The sequence below is a fragment of the Sphaerodactylus townsendi genome, linkage group LG05 (assembly GCF_021028975.2).
Source record: "Sphaerodactylus townsendi isolate TG3544 linkage group LG05, MPM_Stown_v2.3, whole genome shotgun sequence".
Classification (NCBI taxonomy): Eukaryota; Metazoa; Chordata; class Lepidosauria; order Squamata; family Sphaerodactylidae; genus Sphaerodactylus; species Sphaerodactylus townsendi.
This window is the reverse complement of record NC_059429.1, coordinates 54,264,189-54,283,996: the sequence shown is the minus strand read 5'-3', so window position 1 is coordinate 54,283,996 and position 19,808 is coordinate 54,264,189. Positions and strand designations below refer to the sequence as shown.

The window sequence follows — 19,808 nt, the reverse complement described above, 5'->3', positions numbered from 1 at the left end:
GGACTCTTGGATGCTCTGCAGGCAAGCCATGGTTGAACAACCCCTTTCTTCCTTCTGCCGATGAGCAACAGCTGATAAGAAAGGGCAACCTGGGGGCATCCAAGAAAAACCCACAGACCTGAAGGGACCGCATTGGTTTAACCTTCCCGGCCCCCTGATCGCGGCAAACTTTTACAACGACTCTGTTCCTTTTGATATTTGGAAGATGCATTGATCAGTGAGGAAAGGATGGACTGGGGTTTCTCTGAATGGAGAAAGGACCTCAAGTTAAAATGGAATCCATTTGCAGTAAAGCACTACTGAAACGAATGAGACCTATTTGCAAGCAAATATATGGGAAATATGTGTGTATATTGGGAGGGTTCCGTTGGTTTTGCTCCCTTAGGTAAGACATATACATTGGTAATAAACAAATACATAAAGAAACAAAGACACGCATTTCTCTATTCCTGGACTTTTGTAAAGCAAATCAACTGACTATGCCGGGTCGTCAGAGAGTTAACATCCCCCTCAATGATCCTGAGGTGAGGAAGTAGTCCAAAGCAGGCGCCTAAAGTTACAGCAGCAGGCCTCTTCAGCCGGTGGCTTACATACAGACTCCCAGGTGTCCAAATTACTGTCTGTCCTCTGGCTGCGTTTCCTTTCCAGCCAGCCAGTAGTCCTCTCTCAAAAAATCCAGGACCTCCCAGTCACGCGGACGTGTGTGTGTGTGTGCTCCTGGCAGCCCAGGAGGTGCTTTGTAATTGTTTGCACCTTTCAGGTGAAGGCCCCGAACATGTGTTCAAGCCCCTACAAGGACGGAGAGGAAGAGCCGCCTGCACTCAGCTACCAGCCCTTTGAGAATCGTGATGTTAATTCTTCTGATTTGAGGCGTATGGTTCCAAGGAGCTAGGCTTTTAAAAAAAACTAAAAATCCATCCCCTGGATGAAAGCAATTTTTGCTTTTGAACTGCCCAGTGGAAATATAGAACTGCAAAGTGGCCCGAGGGATATTTATGAGCGAAAGAGTCTACAGTCTATGCCCGGTATATCCATTCAAAGCCGAGCGGGAGAGTCGTAGTAAAACTTAGCCTTGGGTGCCATTTCTGACTCACGCACCGGGAGCCCTCCCGGGCAGACGATGCCCCCCCCCCCTTCTGTTCCTTCTCCGGAAGGGCCGCTACAGCTTCTGCAGAACGCTGAGAGATGAAAACCAAGCGACCCTGGAAGATCTCCGAGGTCAGCACCGAAGCGCTGTGGGACGCCCCGCAGCTGTGGTGGAGAGAGACGGGAAACCCTCCCGTGGGCACCGCGCCAAAAGAACGCGCGGCTCCGCCATCAGACCTGTCCCGACTCCCATCCCAAGCAAGCCTCGCCATGGGCGGCACCACTAAAGCCGAAATGGAAGCCGTCCAACTTGCAAGCCGGGGAGCTGGCCGGGGAGCCCGCGGGGTGTGCGTCTCCCTCGCCTGGTCCGAAGCGAACGCTGGTTGACGTGGCTGGCTGAGACCTCGGCGGCGTCCTTCGTGCCTTTCCGCCTTCCCCCCTCTTTTCCTTATGGAACAGATCACACAAGCACACATCACAAAGCCTTGCGAATGGCCGGCAGACAGAAGCACACCCCGATGCCTCTCACTCGCCCAGTGTCGCCGGCGGAAAGGCTAAGGGCCCGGTGATTTCTCCGAGGGGGGGGGGAAGAGAGAGAGACCCCCCGACCCCGGAGGGAAGGAGGCAAGAGCCGACCCCGCCACCTGGTCCAGATCCCCATCGCTGAGCGGCAGAGGAGTAGCTGGCCTCCGCATTTTCCGCGTCCCCCCATGGGCCCCCGCCCCGCCGCCCCCGCCCCGCCACCACTTACCTTAGCCTGCAGGCTGCAGGTGTGATGGTGCGGGGAGGGGGGGGCTGCGGCTGTGGAACCCATGGAGGGGGGCAGAAAACGCGGAGGCTGCCATCCCCACTCTGCCCCACGGACCGCCCGCTCCACTAGGCTTTTCTGGATATCTCCTTCACCGGTCTGATAGAGGCGACTGTTTGGATTCTGTGCTGGCCTGTCAAGAAGCGGGAGGAGGAATTTGGCGGGCAGGAGGTTTAGCTCCTCTTCCCACCCCAAATCTGCCCGAGCTAGAGACCGGACGGGACTCTTTGCAGACATGGTTTCTCAAATGTGGCTGCCTGTCTGGTTTAGGGGCCGCTCAGATGTTCTGCCTCCTTTTAATGACAGAGTTTGTTCATCCTTTTATTACTACTTTATTTAATTGATAGCATCTCAGAAAAGCTCTCTAAAGGAAAGCTGAGGTTTTCTCCAGGTTGGTTTCGCCACCGATGCTGGAAGGAAGGCCCAAGGAGGACGAAGCCCGCTGTCTATTTCGCATGCCTTCCTTCCCTTCCCGAGTGCTTCACGCTGCTGGAAAGCTGAAGCTCTGGTTGGACCCGAGAGGAGGGGAGAAGGGGAAGGAGAGCCCAGTGAAGTGGCTCATCCAGAGTTAGCAGCAGACTCTTGACTTTCCCTTTTTAAAAAAAAAAAAAAAATCCCAGTCCCTCGAGTAGACGTGTTTGTAGCGATAAAGATCTGAACATGTACAGAAGGCGGGTTTTACACAAGGAGGTGAGGCCGCCGCAGCCAGCCAAGAGGCTTTTCTCCCCTCCTTTGCGAGGTTCCACCCACTTGAAAGCAAAACTTTTTTCCCCTCAAGGGTCTGACATCAGTGAAGTAGGGAAGGGAGCCCGGGCGGGAGCAGCTTGCCAGGGAAGTAGTGCAGAGCGGAGGCCTCGGCCGAGGAGGCCGGAGAGACCCACGCCGAGGGGGCCGGGGGCCTTTGCGGGCGTCGCTGTCTGCCCCCGCCCGGAGTGGTTTTTCCGCGCGGGGGGAGCGCCGGCCTTTCTGGAGTTGGCACGTGAGGAGAGCCGCCAGCCCAGTGCCATGTATTGGAAGAGCAACCAGATGTTTGTGTGTAAACTCGACGCCAAGGACGTGCCGGCGCTTCGCATCGAGGCCGAGAAGGTGAGCGGCTCCTTCCCACCCAGCCAGACGCCCGCGCCTTTGGGGACCGAGATCACTCCGGCTCAATCCCACCGGGGAGCGGATTCGACTTCGGCGCGCCAAAAAGCTGCCGCCCACTTGTCTCCGGAGTAGTTCCACTAGCTGTTTTCGTGCCGAGAGGCTTGTTGATCGCAGGGATTATTTTTCCAGTCACTGCGCCCTGTTTGGGTGCTCCCTCCCCCCGCCCCCGGCACCCTTGCCCGCCCGGCTGAGGAAAAAGCGGCACCCCGCTTGGCAAAGACCTTCAGGGAGAGCGACGGCGACTTCGCTCAGGGCACGCCAACGCCGTGTAAACGCCTGACTCGCCAGAACCAAACAGCGAGTGAGCTCGGTGGAGATCCGTCTTCAGGGTGGGGAAAAGGGAACGGAGCCAAGGTTTTGAGTGTGGAAGACTCTGACACTACTTCAGCCTCTGGAGTAGTCCCTTTCAGTTTAAGGCATGAGGATCCCCCCTTCCCCCAACACCCCCACCCCTGCTGAACTATTTTAAGGCAATCAATTCTGGCGTTTCAGTTCGTGGCGATCAACAAGTCAGGGGCACGATCCACAAAATTAGCTCTGTTGATCTCGATGGGCCTACTCCGGGGTAAGTGTCCGTGAAACCCAGTTAAACCAATACTGATCCTTCAGTTAGGGGTTATGGATGCCGCTTTGCTCATTGGCGCGTCGGACCGGGCAGTTTTTACTGTGACCCCGTTAAACCACCGCGAACCCTTTCCTCCGGCCCAGTCAGTTTTAAAGGGAGTCAAGTGAGTTGATCAAAACCCAGTTCGGGGATTTCAGGAGCCTGCCCGTCCTGCTGCTGCGTCTACCCGGTGGCCAAATACCCCCGGCGCCCGCTGCGCGCACAAAAGCGAGGGCTTTGCCAGTCGCTCGGCCGCCTCGAGCCCTCGTGAAAGGACCCTCCCATTGACCGAAGGGGTGATTGCTTCTAATGACCCCCCCAATTAAATTCAGCTGGCGGGCTTTAATTCTTAATTCCTTTCCTCCTGACGGGGGTTTCTCTCCCCCTCGTCCGTTGCAGCCGGGGTGCGCATGAGTTCCCCCCTGCCTTCCTCCAAATAACCCTCGAGCCTGGCAACTCCTTGGCCTGTTGGCTCGAGGGTTTAAGTGGCAATTTGCCCCTCGGAGGCCCTGAGCTGGAAGTGGCTGGTGAGCTCTAATTGCGGCGAGTCGCTCGAGCTGCAGCCTTTTCATTCAAATCGCGCCCGGCACGAGCGCCAGGCGGGCTTCTGGGGCCGCCGCCGCAATTATCGCTCAAGGGCCCCATTCACGCTCTTGGCCTCGGGGCAGCCTTCGCCCTCTAATTGCCCCCGTTTAGCTCGAGGGGCCAGCAGGGTGGCTCACCTCGCCCTCCCCGGTCGGCGGGGGGTCCCCGCCTCAGTGCTCCACCGAGTTGGGCGCGCTCAGCGGTCCCTTGTCTCTCTCTTTGCAGTTCCCCGGGCTCATGGCTGAGGAATGCGGGCGAGCAGCAGGAGCTGCTGCAGCCGCGGCGGCGGCGACTGCAAGGAGGAAGAGCGCGGGAGAGACGGGCCTGGTGAGTGAGAGCCTGCAACTCGGTGAAGGGGTGAGCGGAGATGTCCAAGGGGCACGATCAGCAACACGAAGATGGTCTCGTGAATGAGGGCTTCTGAGGAAACCGAGGGGCAGCAGCAGCACCACTGTGAAGGTGGCTGAGCACTGAGCGAGGGTGGTTGCGCGTGGGCCACCCAGCCCGGCGGGCTGCGAGTTCCCGCCCCGCCACTGTTTGGGTGGCCGGGAGGGGAGAGGCTCTTTTGCCTGAGCGCCCTTCGGGGAAGCGGAAGCACCACAGCTGACATTGAGACATTCTGAGGGCCCAAAGTCGACTCTGCCGGGGCTCCTTTCGTCCGCAGGGCGGGGGGGGCGGGTGGAGGCGTAACTTTTCCTGTCAGAGCTTCTCGGCTGCCCGGGGCGCCTGGAGGGGCGGTGGGGGTCCCTTAGGAGGACTGACCAGGCAGCGCGGAACTGCTTCCTTGTCTTTCTGCCCGCCAGGTGAGCCCCGAGGAGGCCGGAGACGAGGATTCCTGCTCGTCGTCGGCTCCGCTGTCGCCCTCGTCGTCGCCCCGCTCCCTGGGCTCTGGGGGCTGCGCGCCCAGCAAGTGCGTCTGCAACAGCTGCGGCCTGGAGATAATCGACAAGTACTTGCTCAAGGTAAGCCGGCGGCAGCAGGAGCAGTTCCCACTTCCCAGGCTTTGCGGATGAGGGAGGCAAACGTCGGAGGGGGTCGCTGGACCAGAGTAAAAAGTCGCGGCGTGAAACCATGTTAAGGCTTCCGAAATTGGCGGGGGGGGGGGGGGGGCGCAGTTCTTGAGCGGCACCTTTCTAAATTCATTGACGTCAGTGGTCTCAGAAGAGTGCAACTCCGTTGAGCAGTGCCCTTACGGGTTAATAGATTTCAGAAACAGAGCAGGGCACTTTGAGAAGCTAAGGAACGATAATGTAGCCCTATAGAGAAAAATGTGCTCTAGTTTCTTATTTCTTGTCTAATTTCTAAGTTCCTGTCTTCAGGACCTCCATCTGAGATGGCAACTTTCTGCTTAGCTTGTTCCTTTAAAAAGTTGGCTTCCCTGAGTCCTCTTAATAAGAGGAAAGCTGTACCAAAGCTACTAACTGAAATTACAATTATTGTACATGTGCAAAAATGGCTTAATAGATTGTGATAACTTTGGATCACTAAATATCATTGGGGAGCAGATTTCTCAGATTTGATGTTAAAGTCTACTCTCCATCCCTTCACCCCAAAAGAATGAAAGTGAGAGGAAACTGTTTTCTGGCATGGTGGGGTGTGTAAGTGGTGCAGAAGGTATTGCTAAGACTTAATTTGGCCAGACTTCTAGATGAGGAACACTTTTCTGGGAGTACAAGAAGCTGTTGAGACAGAAAAGTAGTGGCTGTTTCCCACTAAAATAAAAAAAAACAAACACTAAGTTCTATGCCGATTGTTTATCAGACCTGATGATTCCTTGCAAGACAAAGTAGAGGGGACAAATAGTTCTTATGTGAGAGCAGAAGCCTATTTTATTGTTTTCCCCATCACATGTAGAAAGTTCTTTCTCACTCATTTAGTGGGCTCTAATATTAGTACTCTAGGAAAATCCTGGAGGGGCATTTTTTATTCTTTTTGGACCCACTGGACTGTTTTCTAGGCTAGAGGAAGTTTGTTATCAACTCATTGCCAGAAAGTTTAAGGTACGGTATATTGATTAGTGCCATGAAATTTGAAGTGATCTGTTTGCTTTGTACTCACTAAAGAAAGTTGCTTTTTAACAAACCTTATTTTGCGAAAGGATAAACTATATGATACAGCCATTAACAGTTGAAAAAAGGGAGATTGTTATTTACATTTACTTTTATTTTAATAGTTGTGTAAAATTTGGGCAATGTAGAACAGGAAATATAGACAAAAGTGGCATTTTGTATTTCTTCTAGTTGAAAGTATGTGATTTTGTTTCTCTGTGCTAGTACTGAAGTGATTTCATACGGTAATAGCTCATATAGGGTGAATTTTGAACTTGGGCATTGTGAACATCTGTTCTAATGCAAATTATTTTGATGGATTCTGAGTCCATTGACTAACTCCTACTCATGAAATATTTGGGAAATACTTGAATTTTATCATTACAGAATGAGGGAGCTGATTATTTGTTAACTGAAGTGCAATTGCTGCAGTAAATGCCAAAAGTTCTCATGTCCTATCTTGGCAACACAACATTTTGTTAAATGAATTAACAGCATGCAGTGGTGGGATTCAGCAGGCTCACACCACTTTAGCAGAACCGGTTGCTGAATCCCACCACTGGAACTGGTTGTTAAATTATTTGAACCCCACCACTGACAGACAGCATGCATGTAAAAGGTAGTATAGGTAGGTTTCAGTTTATATACTAGTAAAAGATAGAACAGTAAAGTAGGCTTCTTCTGTTTTGAACATCTTCTAGAGAGATGTGGAAGCTTCCCGCATTGATTGTAAAACCTACACTTGTGTAGACGCGTATTCCTTTTCCTCCTGAAGTGGTTGATCCTCCACTGATGTCCTGAACAGTTAGCCAAGCAAATCTGAGTACTGTTGCCAGTTTTAGCTAATAAATTGTATCTGTCTTTGTGGAGCTTTAAAATTGCCTGAAATTTTGAAGCAATTGTGAAAATTTGGGGAGAAATTGAAATTATGCAACTGATCTTCCTCCAACAATTGTATTTGACATATTTATGGAATTTTAACATATAGATGCCTTAAAAAGCAAAATTGCATACTCAGTATTTGAGATGCCTATATTTTTACTGTCTTTATATAATTACTCTCAGGTGGCAAAAAACCTAAATATGTAAAAATTTAAAAATAGAAGTTGAAAATAAACTTTGTGGTAAGAGAACTTTATTTGGATTTAAATAGTATCCTACAATCACAGTAGGACTGCTAGCATATTTGGTTATTGAGTTAAGCTTCAAAACTTGAAAATAACTTTTTCTCCATTCAGGCACATATAAATTTCCTAAATAATTTTAAAATATTTAATATCTACAATAAACATGAAATAGCATTATGTAATACTGTTGATAGGGCTGAGTTCTACATAATCTGAGGTCTACATATTGTGTGAGAACATCTACGTTATGATATACAGTTTTATTGTTAAGGTGGTTTCAGCAACAAGATTGCAATTAATTTTTTTTAAAGTGAGCTCCACCAAGTTAACCACTGCCTATTAAAAATGATGTGAGGCTAATGTGGACTAGTAACATTTGCTGTAACTGACTATCCTAACCTAGCATTTGATTTGTCATTTGATTGTCATTTGTTTCAAAGAAAAGAGACTTGCTGTTCATCAAATAAGGAATTAAATTCTATCTTCATAAGAATCTATTCTGAAAATAAGTGGCATTTTATAATGGAATCTTGAAAAAAACACACCCTGACTGTTTACAAATGCTTGACAGCATTTGTCAAACAGTTTATGATGCAAGACTAAGAACACTAAACATTTTCTGATACCTACAACTGAGCTAAACAGCGGGGAAAGTGTCTTTTCTTTCATACTATAGTATTAGTTAAAAAGATTGTTCTGCTTAAAATTCTCAGTTTGTGTAATTTGGTTGTCCTGTTTTTCCAGGGTATGTCTCAGTATTTCCCCAAATATAATTTGCTGTCATTAACTGATCTATCATGATTTAAAGGAGCTGTTGACTGAAAATACTGACATCACTTGGAACATTGTTTTATGCATAAGAATCTGTAACTGTTGTTATCCTTTGATTTTAAGGCCTTGTTCATTAATTCTTATATTTCAGAATATTTCTAAAGTAGCTTTTGTTGCTGTTCATAAAAAACTTTCTCTGCCTAAAACCCTTGAGAGATGTTTGAAGTTAGGTTAAACAATACTAAGCAAGATGGGAAATGGTCTGATTTAATGTAAGAAAGTTTCATATGTCTGTACTGGTTCATCCCTAAAGAACAGCCCACAATTTTTGCTCAAGTTCTTTGACTGCACATTCAGGAGTGTAATTTAAATTTAAACACAGTTTCAGGGGCCGTGATCAAGATAATAGCCACAGTGAGAGCAAGTATCGTATGTCAGAGTAGGACTTGAAAGAACCAAGTTTGAATCCTCACTCTGACATGAGAACTTCCTGGTCACCTTGGACTAGTTGCACATGCTCAGTCTAGCCTACCTCATAGGGTTCTTCTGAGGGTAAATTTTTTTGAAGAAACAATGCAAGCCCCTTTGGCTCCAATTAGGGGAAATGGAAGGATATAAGTGAAGTACTGGGGAAGGGGATTGAAAATGGCCCTCTTTGTATTAATCTTTACTGGAGGGAAGCACAAAGTTCCTCCTCTGCCAAAGGACTTTAAAGCAGGTTTTGTGAAATGTTATAGGAAGGGTAGGCACCTCTTCCCCAGTGCCATAACTCCAACCCCTGTTGTATCTACGTTGTAGTTGGTTTTAAGGCCAAGTGACATTTTTAGAGTTTCTATGAGCCACAGCTCTGGAGTTGCATTATTTGGCCCTTAACACAGTAAGGTAAGCTTTGAGATATCTGTGAATAATCTGTAATAAACATCCCATAAACAAGCTGCTGAGACTGCAACTCTTATGTGCAGAATCATTTTTTTAAAAAATCTCCTTTAGTGCAGTTTGACATGAAATTATGTAAATTTATATCACTTTGCTGGATTTATAGCAAATTCATTGTTTGGTGCTTGCAATGTTATCTCTTATAATAATGATCCATTTAAATCGTTTGCTCATAAACATGTTCTGAACATTCATAAACATGATCATCTTGCATATCCAAATTCTTAACTAGTTTATGGCTTGGAGCGTGTCTACCATTAGATTCATTTTCACATATCTGTCACCAAGAATTGTTTAGGGAGCTGTATCTTGCCAATTGTCCCTGATTGGAGCTGCCCTTGTGTCTTCTTCTAATGAAAGGAAATAACTCTTTAAAGTAAGACTAACTTTCTCATGATTTGTTCAGACAAACATCCTTCTGAGTTGATTATGCTACACTTGCATGATTGAATCACCTTTAAAACATGTTAATCTGCAGGTTGTGATTTTTTTCCTGCCTAATCACCATAGAACCCCAGTCTTTTTCTCTTAAATAAAATAGTTTTCTGGACTTCCATATTTTTTTCTTTGAACACTACATCCAACAGTAGTTAATTTTGTCTTGCCAATAAATAGTTTTGCTTAAATAAGATGGTGTTTCCTGTTGTAGATTTCTCATGTTAACACAGATTTATTTTATTAAGATCTCTTAATGTAAATCACCAAAATTATTGTACAAATGTAAATCTTCTGATTTCTTTTATAGGTAAATGATTTGTGCTGGCATGTACGCTGTCTTTCTTGCAGTGTTTGCAGAACCTCTCTGGGAAGACATACCAGCTGCTATATCAAAGACAAAGACATTTTCTGTAAACTTGATTATTTCCGGTATGCTATCCACCTCTAATATCTCTATTGTGTGATATTAGAACTGTATAATTTTCAGTGTAGATCTGTGAAACTTTCATGGATGCTGATGGTCTGTAAGTACTACATTGTATACTGAATGCCTGTTTAAGTATGTCCTATGTAGAAATAAATGCTGAGCAGATAGTTGTGCAATGATCATCAATATAGAAATTAGGTTGGTATGCACAATATACAAATTAGGTTGGTACCCTTTTGTTTGCATTTTCACCTGTCCAAACAAATTCTTCCTACATGCTGTTTTCCAGGAAAAAGGACAGAACAGGGTGCCTTTCTGTTCCCATCCTCTGAAGGCTAATAGGCAAAAATATAGTAGGCAAAAATATTCCCATCCATAGTTACTCTTGCACATTAATGGATCTCTCAGTAACTGTTGCCATAGATCCTTTCAGGATGGGTCCTCTTTTAAAATTTCAAGGGCTTGAGAAAGAGGAACAAGCCTTTCCTGGAGCCTGCTTCTCTCTCATCCCTTTGCATAATGAATGTTCCCCTCACATATTAAAGCAGAAGAACACACCAGAGAGTTTGCTGTGGCTACTATGCAACTGGTAGGCACAGGGCCTAGATAGCAATTGTGCCCTGGGAACTGCCAAGATGGCAGTTGTTCCCTGGGACATGACTGCTGCCTGGCATTTGCACAGACACTCAGTGGATATTGCGTGAAAGAAGACTGAACAGAGCCCTGTTATCTAAGTTTCTTTTGAAACTGTGAAATATTATGCTGCTTACAGCTGAGTCATGTGGGGAAAGAACATGGGTTTGGAGGATGCATCTCCCCCTGTTGCAAATGTTCTTTGTACCCTAGGCTGAAGTAAAGCACAAGGTCTATTAGTGGTACACTGGTGTCTGAGTCATGCTCACTGGTTTGCTGGTAGTATGCATCTGCCGCCCTTCATTGCTATAGAGGTTTTAGAGTGTGGGAGTTAATGTGGCTGTATTTCTCTGCATATTTGGAGGTTATAATCCTGTATGTATGTCCTCCCCACCATTTCCTGCCCAGCATGTCTGAGTGTAAAACACTCCCAACTCTATTAGTCCTTTACTTTCTTGTAAGAGGCAAAGTAAGTACACACTAGATTTCAGTTCTTAGCTGCTTGATTGGACTACAGCTATTTGGTAAACACCAAAGTTCTACCTTCATATTAAATGTAAAGATCAGCATTTTTCCCTGGCTGGTAAAATGGAAAAATGCAATGCCATTTGGCAGCCATTGTCAGACAGCATTCTCAGTGCTGTTGGATATGCCTTTTATGCTTTTGCACAATTTTTTCCCCATTCGGCAGCCCCCCTTTCCCTTTCCCGTTGATTCTGGAAACTGTATACTGTTATTCCTTGTCCAATGGTCCTGACACATGTAGTATTGTGTTAATTTCACATGTCAATGTATACATAGAATTCTAACTCAGGGATAATAAGGCTTCTCTGATGGCTGAAAAAAACACAGCCTGTACATGTGAAAATTTATATCAGCAAACAGAAGAGGAGACATCAGACTCAGCTGGCAGCTGTGCAGGTGTGGAAGGCAGTAATGAGTATGCCCATTGCCGTGTCCCATGCTGCTGTTCCCCCTGTGGTATTGCCTTGATTGGTTGGATGGAACCAGTTGTGACTGCTGAGCAAAATGATTTGGCTTGCTGGTATCTGGCACATGTGCCTGATGGTTGCCTTCCCCTGCCCTTTCCTATTTGGAAGGGATATGATTGGAATAACATTATTTAGCCTTCTGTAGTTGTATTTTGCTGGAACAATTACACTATTGACTGATATGGTTCTTTTTAATTTTCAATGTTATAAATTATTTTAAGTCTTACCGTCTTATTTGGTTGCTCTTACCTCTGAAGCAGTTGTAGTCTGCTTCAGAAATAAAGTCCTTCTTTTCTGTACTTTTCCTGTTATGTTGGCAGTGTAACAGTATAGAAGAGAAGTGCTTTACTGTCATTTCAGAGGTAAGTGCAAAAGTATCTTTGTTGTTTGTTAAACATTCCCATGATGGACCACCCTAAAAGCATAATGAAGCTGCCACAAACTCAGAAAAAGCCACTGAAAGCTATTTTAAGGGTGATAACTTCTATAAGCTGGTTAGTAATTAATGCAATGTACAACTGTAGTGCTCTACAAGATATGACTACAAAGTCTTCAGCATGATGTTCACTTGGATTATTGTTCTGTTTCACTTTTTAGTGACCAGGTCTTAACAGTTTTTAGCTCATTTTCTCCCTATTTTTACAATGTCAACAAATGGACTAGTATCAAAAAGTGTCTTGCATGTCTAGAAAAGAATATTCAATATATACTAAAATGCCTCTTCCTGGATTTGGACAATAACAATATTCATACTTAAGGGAGTGGTGGACTCTAATCTGATGAACCAGGTCTGGTTTTCCACTCCCACACGTGAAGTCTTTTGGGAGACCTTGGACTAGTCACAGTTCTCTCAGAACTCTCTCAGCCCCACCTACCTCACAAGGTGTCTATGGTGGGGAGAGGAAGGGAAGGAGTTTATTAAAAGATTTTAAACTCTTTACAGTTGAGAAAGATGGGGTATAAATCCAAACTCCTCTTCTTCATAGATTATTTAGAATTCTAATCCAATAAAAATGTGACTATGTCAACATGTTTTGCCAGCGAAATGAAGGTGTAAAACTTACCATTTCAGCAATCCAGTTGTCAATGTTGTCTAATTTAATGCTGCATATATGGTAAAATATGGCTTCAGTAGCTTCAAAACACCCTTACTACATTACATATTTTCCCTTATGTTTCCTACAAGAAGTTCTGGGAGGCATGAGGGTTTCACATATCCAAGCATAAAAAGTTACTGTCAGGCAAGCAATTTTGTAACTTGTTAAAGAAAGCAGTTATCCCATGTTCAATAAGAGTAAGAGTGTTTACTGTGCTAACTTATCTCAGATGACTATAATCTGAGTGGCAATGAGTCCAGGAATTGCCTCTGTGATCATTTTATCTGTTCTGTTGTTCTAGACGGTATGGAACCCGTTGTTCTCGTTGTGGTAGGCACATCCATTCTACTGACTGGGTCCGAAGGGCTAAAGGGAATGTTTATCATTTGGCATGCTTTGCCTGTTTCTCCTGCAAAAGGCAACTTTCCACAGGGGAAGAGTTTGCTTTGGTTGAAGAGAAAGTCCTCTGTCGTGTACACTATGATTGCATGCTGGATAATCTGAAAAGAGAAGTAGAAAATGGTAATTCTACTTTTGTTCTGTTATTTGCCTTCTTGAATAGATTAATTAAATCACATGTTTCTCTTTAAAAAAATTTGATGGCTTATTCGTTAACTGATGTGAGAATATAAATTATGGTTTGAAGTGGTAATTTTAATGCAATTGCGTCTGAAATGACTAAAGACTATAGCAATGAGTGATACATTGAAGAAAATTGTATATAGTTCCCACTTCTCTGCATGATAAAGGTGTCCTTTGGTTACTTCAGCCCTATTCTATATCCAAGTACACAGCCTTAGTTTTACCATTCAGTAAATAGTTATCTGTATTTTCTCATTTAGCAGAAGGATTCCATGTTGGCCTTCAACAAAGTGATCTAGCTATACTGGTAACTTATTAATTGTGCAGACTTAATTAATAATTTGAATTGCCTCTGGGTTTTTTTAGAAAAAGAGTACCAATGATAAAATATATTATTCACATAAATGCAAATCTGGCTTGCAGTCCTGCATGTGTTGAACTGCTATTTTGAAATTTCTGGAATCTTTGTTGTGATGCTGAAAATGATTATTGAAATTATATTTTTGATCTGAAACCCTTGTGAAAGAAAAAATTCTGACCACATCTTCAGTGAAGTAACCGTGGCTGTGAGTGGTCACACTCCCAATGCATCCTGTTTCAAAACAATGTTGCCATTTCCATATTTAAATATAATCTGAATACTAGAAGGAAGTGTTTGAGCATGATATATGCAATTGCCTCGTGTTGGTACTAGCAGTCTTTGGACTTGGTGGTGTTTGTTTTTTGTTTTTAATTTCAGGAAATGGTATTAGTGTAGAAGGTGCTTTATTAACAGAACAAGATGTTAATCATCCAAAACCAGCAAAAAGAGCTCGGACCAGTTTCACAGCAGATCAGCTGCAGGTAGAGGCCCTGGCAAAGTACAGTACTATAAATGAAAATGGCTGTGGGGTGGGGGAGGAGGGAAGAAATAAAAGCATATATATTTTATACTTTATATAACTTTAGAGTTCTGTTAAAATGAGCAGGATATGAAGAAAGTGCTCTCTGCACTCCAGACAAATTCTCTTGGTATCAAAATGCAGCATGTTTCTGCATTACTTTTGTGAATTCTAGTCATTTCATATGAAATAGAAACCCTTCAAGTTTTTTACATTTCATTTCCCCTAAGGCAGCTGGTAATCCTGTAAAGTGAAAACAACGTAAATGCTGATCTGTTTTGACTACTTGCTGAAAGTCATTAAATTAGATGTTCACATCACTGAACATAATTACAATAGGAGACTAAATAGTTTCAGTCCAATGTGGTATGAAGAGAGGAACTAGGAAAATGGGCAGAAAATAACTTGACAGGGAACATAAGTTTTCACTGTCTTAAATTTCATCACTGATGATACAGCAAGAGACAATCAAAATTGTGGTTCTTCAGTGTGAATACGATGTCCTTTTTCTATTGACACAATGATGGTATTGTCCAAATAGTTTTAGGTATTGCATTTGGAAGGACTCTAAGCTTTTATTGTGCAACTTTTTTGTTGCAAAAAGGATGGCTTAGTATACAACATCACTGCAGTGTAAATGCGCACTGCTCTGTTCCAGGGTTCCTTCACACCAGTGTTCAATTACTACTTTACTACCTGTGATCTGGAATTGTCTATGCTTTGCATACACGGGCTTGCTGATATGCAGCATGTAATGAAGCCCTCTAATATACAAAGCTATAACTTCTAGATTGCCATAACTTTTTAAGGTGCTGCCATCTTTTACAGACCATGAGTACTCATATTATAATTTCTTAGGAATCCTGCATAGTCTTTCCCTAAAGTTTTTTTATCCATTGATTGCTCCAGACTTTTATTTAATAACCTTTAGAAAAATAAACAGTGTGATAAAAATTATGCCATTTAACAAATATATTAGTCTGGGGCTATAATCTTGTGCATACGTATGTGGGTAAAAGTGCCATTCAACTAGTTGAGACTTACTTCCAAGTCAATAAGTATAAAACTGGGCTGCACAGGAAAGAAATGCCTTAGTTTGGCTCTATTTCTAATACATTAAATTTTGGTTCAAGAATTTCTAGTTTTTATTGAGCCCAAGCCAAGGTGAAACCAGTTTTGCCTGACATTCCCAATGTCATTCTTGTCCCCCATGACATTTTGTTCAGGGGGTCCCCTGACCTGAGCAATATTTTTGAGGTAACTGCAAGGAAGCATTCCTGAATAGGTCTACTCAGAAGTAAGTTTCACTTTATTAAATGGGGCTTACCCTTAGGAAATTGGTTTTTAGTACTTCAGCCTAATTCACAGTGAAAGAAATGGGGTTAGGGCAGCACCCAATTTTTACTAAAATATTTTCTCTGTAGTATTTACTTTTTAGCATATCATTTCCTATTTATATATTGCATGATATTTAAATATTATATGGATATGTCCTTGCATGGTGGAAACTGGTATGCACACTTAATTTTTTTAATGGGTTTCTTTCACAAACATTGAAAGAAGGCATCATTGTGTGTGTTCAGAGACAGGATAAAGTCTAGTTCTTGCCACATGCTGATGCTTTCAAACACACATTAATTGTACAAACAGATAATAGCCAAGTCACTTCACAGAGAGTTCATCACACTAAATGATCAGCAGTGGTGTAGTGGTTAAGAGCAGGTGCATTCTAATCCGAAGGACCGGATTTGATTCCCTGCTCTGCCACTTGAGCTGTGGAGGCTTATCTGGTGAACCAGATTAGCTTGTGCACTCCAACACATGCCGGCTGGGTGACCTTGGGCGAGTCACAGCTCTTCGGAGCTCTCTCAGCCCCACCCACCTCACAGGGTGTTTGTTGTGAGGGGGGAAGGGCAAGGAGATTGTAAGCCCCTTTGAGTCCCCTTACAGGAGAGAAAGGGGGTATAAATCCAAACTCTTGTTCTTCTAAATAAGCTCTCAGATCAACAAGCCAACCCTTACTTCAAGGGGTTTTCATTAATAATATTCTAGCTAGCACTTTGACTAACTTGGTTTTTGTGTAGGCTTAACCTACCTTGCTGTAGACAACAGACTCATCAAAACTGCTATTGGAGTTTGCAGCATGGCTGCATCTTGGTATCTGTGCAGTCTTTACCTATATATCAGAATATGATTTGAAATAAAAACTTTTACGTTTTTCAGGTAATGCAAGCACAATTTGCTCAGGACAACAATCCAGATGCACAAACACTCCAAAAACTGGCAGAAAGAACAGGCTTGAGCAGGCGTGTGATACAGGTAACTGTACTGCAGTTACTTCACAAGCACCATGAGCAAAACTCCTCAGTTACATGAAGCTCCAGAAACAGTTTGAATATTCATCCATGTTCTCTAGCTAGAAAAGAAATGCAATATTAGACAACTATCTTACAACATAGACTTTTCCTTCCTTCAAATATTTTCAGATCTTCAAAGGATCTAGGGTCTTCTTGTATGTGCCACCAACTATGTGAGTCACAATTAATCCATAGTGGACTCGACTACCTAGAATTTCCAAGACTTGTTGGTTTCACTAATTTCAGTGTATACAGTTGATTTGAACTACCTGAAAGCACCCAAGCAAAAAAATGTTTCACTGGACCTGATCTAGCAAAGACTCACACCTAAGTTACCTTTGTTTAAATATTTTGTTGCTTTATATGTAATTTATGGTCTGATAATGAATGCAGTTGGAATATTTTGTCTTCCCCCTTTTCAGGTGTGGTTTCAAAACTGCAGAGCACGCCACAAGAAACATGTGAGCCCCAATCATTCATCCAGTACACCTGTCACAACAGTGCAGCCTTCTAGACTTTCTCCACCAATTTTAGAAGAAATGGCATATTCAGCATATGTACCCCAGGATGGGACCATGTTAACTGCCCTACATAGTTATATGGATGGTAGGTATAGTAGCTTGCTAAAAAAATGTAAATGTGAAATGCATTCATTTGTTTAGCGATGCAACTGAATCTATGCAACTATGCAACTATGCCTATTTTAGAGTCCATTTTTTCCCTTTGTGCGTATTTAACTATAGCATTTTGATTGCAGAAATATTTGAGCAATATCTGCTAATAACTCGAGGCAGGTGAAACCTCTAACTTTCAACAGTTGTCTGAAAAATTCATGTATTTAATCCTCTTCTTGTAGGACATGTGAAAAGTGGTGGATATTTTTCATACATTCAAGTAATTTAAGAATAAAAATGTACGAGGGTTGGGATGATGTGGTCCATACCAGCATCTGAAGCCCAGTTGAGATGGCAACTTCACAAAGTTCCTTACATGTGGTCCTGCCATCCTAGCTACCAGAGTAGTATAGGAAATCGGCCAGGATCCCATAATTCTGGAACCTGTCTTTTCCCATGATAAGTATTATGCTCTAAGAATAACTTGGAACAAATGTTCTTACATCATTTTGTGGTTTAATTTTCAGTATAATACAGATTATAAATAATATATTCCACTTGAGCTCTCTTGCCTATTCTGCCTGAATATAAACATGAACTGCACAAAGGTTATTGGGAGAAATGTGATTGAACAGTCAACTCCCAGAAGTATATGCATACTTTATAGCAGGTTCAAAAATACCCCTCCACCATCTTGTGAAATGCTTTATTTTGGTGAGTTGTGGTGGGGGGGGGGTCTGTTGGAAAGTATTGCCTTGTTAGACTAATAATGCAGCTGTTTATGTCCAGGTACAGGCATTCTTGATGAGAATATTGCATGACTTGCCTTCAATTGCTAGGGCTTTCCACTCAAAGTATCATTTTATGCCTCATTTAATGTATGGATTACAACACCTAGGCATACTCTGGATATTTCATTCTAAAATGCCATCACCTTTCCATCTACAACCCAAAATAAGTTTCTAACATTTCATATTCTTTGGAATTTTTGCATAAGAAATGCAGTAATTAGATTGTTGAATGCAGTAATTAGATTGTTGAAAATATTTCGGTTAAGAAAATATTTCAGTTAAGAAAAACCCCATTACATAGTTACAAGATATTTATTATTCATGAAAAGGAATCCCATTGCTCTGGTTTCAGTAACTTTTATCCTTCTATCAAGGTTTATTTAAAAAATGCTTCATCTGTTGGTGCACTCGTTTCCTTATTCCTATATCCCATTGACTGCATGAAGGATATCTTTCATGTTTTTGTTGAAAATTGTTGTGCTACATTTAAAATGTATATGAGGCACACAGAAGCCTTAGAAATAGCAGATGCATTGCAGGCTAAACTGTATATGTCATTATAGAAGTTGAAGAGGTATCTTTCATATGCTGGTGAAAATGAGGGCAGTCTCCTGTACTCCAGCCATATTGGTATGGTTTAATTTTATATACACAAGTATTATTTTTCTACTTCCAATAAAGCTGACCAGAACATCTTTCTATTTTGTAGCTCATTCGCCTTCTGCTCTTGGACTACAGCCTTTGCTACCCCATTCAATGACACAACTACCAATAAGCCACAGCTAATTCATTTATTTCAGGGACATGAGACTAAGGAGGTACTCTTGAGTCGCTTGTTGTGTTCTCATTGAAAATCAGTTAATCTTTAAAAAAAAGCATCCAAAGCATTTGAAGACAATTTTGTTTCCCAGGTATGTAAGTATAGTTGGCCTGCAAGACACTTTTATGGCTTCTCCATAAATATGTTTACAAGACTTGCTAAAAAGAAACATTTTTTTTGTATTGTCTGGAAGTATTCCATTATAGTTATGTGTTTAATTTATTTATCATCAAAAGAGCACTTTGCCTAAAAGACATGACTGACAAGTGTACAAAATGTTTACAATTCATTGTGAAATTGTAGTTCATCATTAGTTTGTATCTGTAAGTTATTGCTATTAAAGTATTATCTGTATTTGAGTTACATGCAGCCTATACTTTGAAGCTTATGTCTGTGAGCTGGCAAAAACTTCAGTTGCTAGTGTTCTTCAAATGATCTAAATAAAATCTTCTGTTGTAGCATGCCAAGTACGCTATTGTGTCAATAATATGATCGTAGTATTTGTAAAGGTCAGCATTCTTGCAGTAGTTGAGTTTGTAAGGGAAGACATCATGTGCTCTCTAATACTTAAATGCTTAGTGGTTTGGCAAGTGCCTCTGAACTGATGACCATAACATCTGACATGAAATGATTTGTTAGCTATAAATGGTCTTGAAACATCAAGTGTGCATTACAAGGTGGAAAACTAATTATTGGAACCACTTAATCTCATTTTAATCTCTCTTCCTACTAGAGTAGGTTTTTCACTATATATTTTGTACACTACTATCCCTGCTAGTCAATCTTTACATGAAGGAGTTCAGACCCCTTTGATAGAAGTCCCTAAATTATTTTCAGTTTGCCACTGTATTAGCTTGATCATGAACATGTAAGCAGATGGAGCTTTTTCATGTGTTTTTAGTTGCCTGCATCCACAGTCACCAGCCTTTTGGGTGTTAAGTGTGAGGGGCATTAGAACACTGTTTCAGACAACTAATGGTGCTATTGTCAGAGTCACCAAGAGGAGGGAGGCAAAGGAAGTGTTGAACAACTTATGGGACATATCGTCAAGCTAGTTCGGAGGGG

At 42.7% G+C, this 19,808-nt stretch overlaps 1 protein-coding gene across 3 annotated transcripts; it reads left to right on the top strand.

Moving 5' to 3' along the window:
* The first annotated feature begins 2,671 nt into the window (after positions 1 to 2,671).
* Positions 2,672 to 19,210, top strand: LHX8 (LIM homeobox 8). Of its 3 annotated transcripts, none has more exons than XM_048498987.1 (9): positions 2,672 to 2,980; positions 4,455 to 4,556; positions 5,033 to 5,191; positions 9,857 to 9,978; positions 13,000 to 13,220; positions 14,020 to 14,123; positions 16,385 to 16,480; positions 16,941 to 17,124; positions 18,633 to 19,210. In XM_048498987.1, the coding sequence occupies exons 1-9, from the start codon at positions 2,900 to 2,902 to the stop codon at positions 18,707 to 18,709; spliced, it is 1,146 nt and encodes a 381-aa protein (XP_048354944.1). In that variant the 5' UTR covers positions 2,672 to 2,899; the 3' UTR covers positions 18,710 to 19,210. The 3 variants fall into 3 exon arrangements, with proteins under 3 accessions (XP_048354944.1, XP_048354945.1, XP_048354946.1); XM_048498988.1 differs by having other exon boundaries at positions 2,672 to 3,605; XM_048498989.1 differs by lacking the exon at positions 16,385 to 16,480.
* Positions 19,211 to 19,808: the final 598 nt, after the last annotated feature.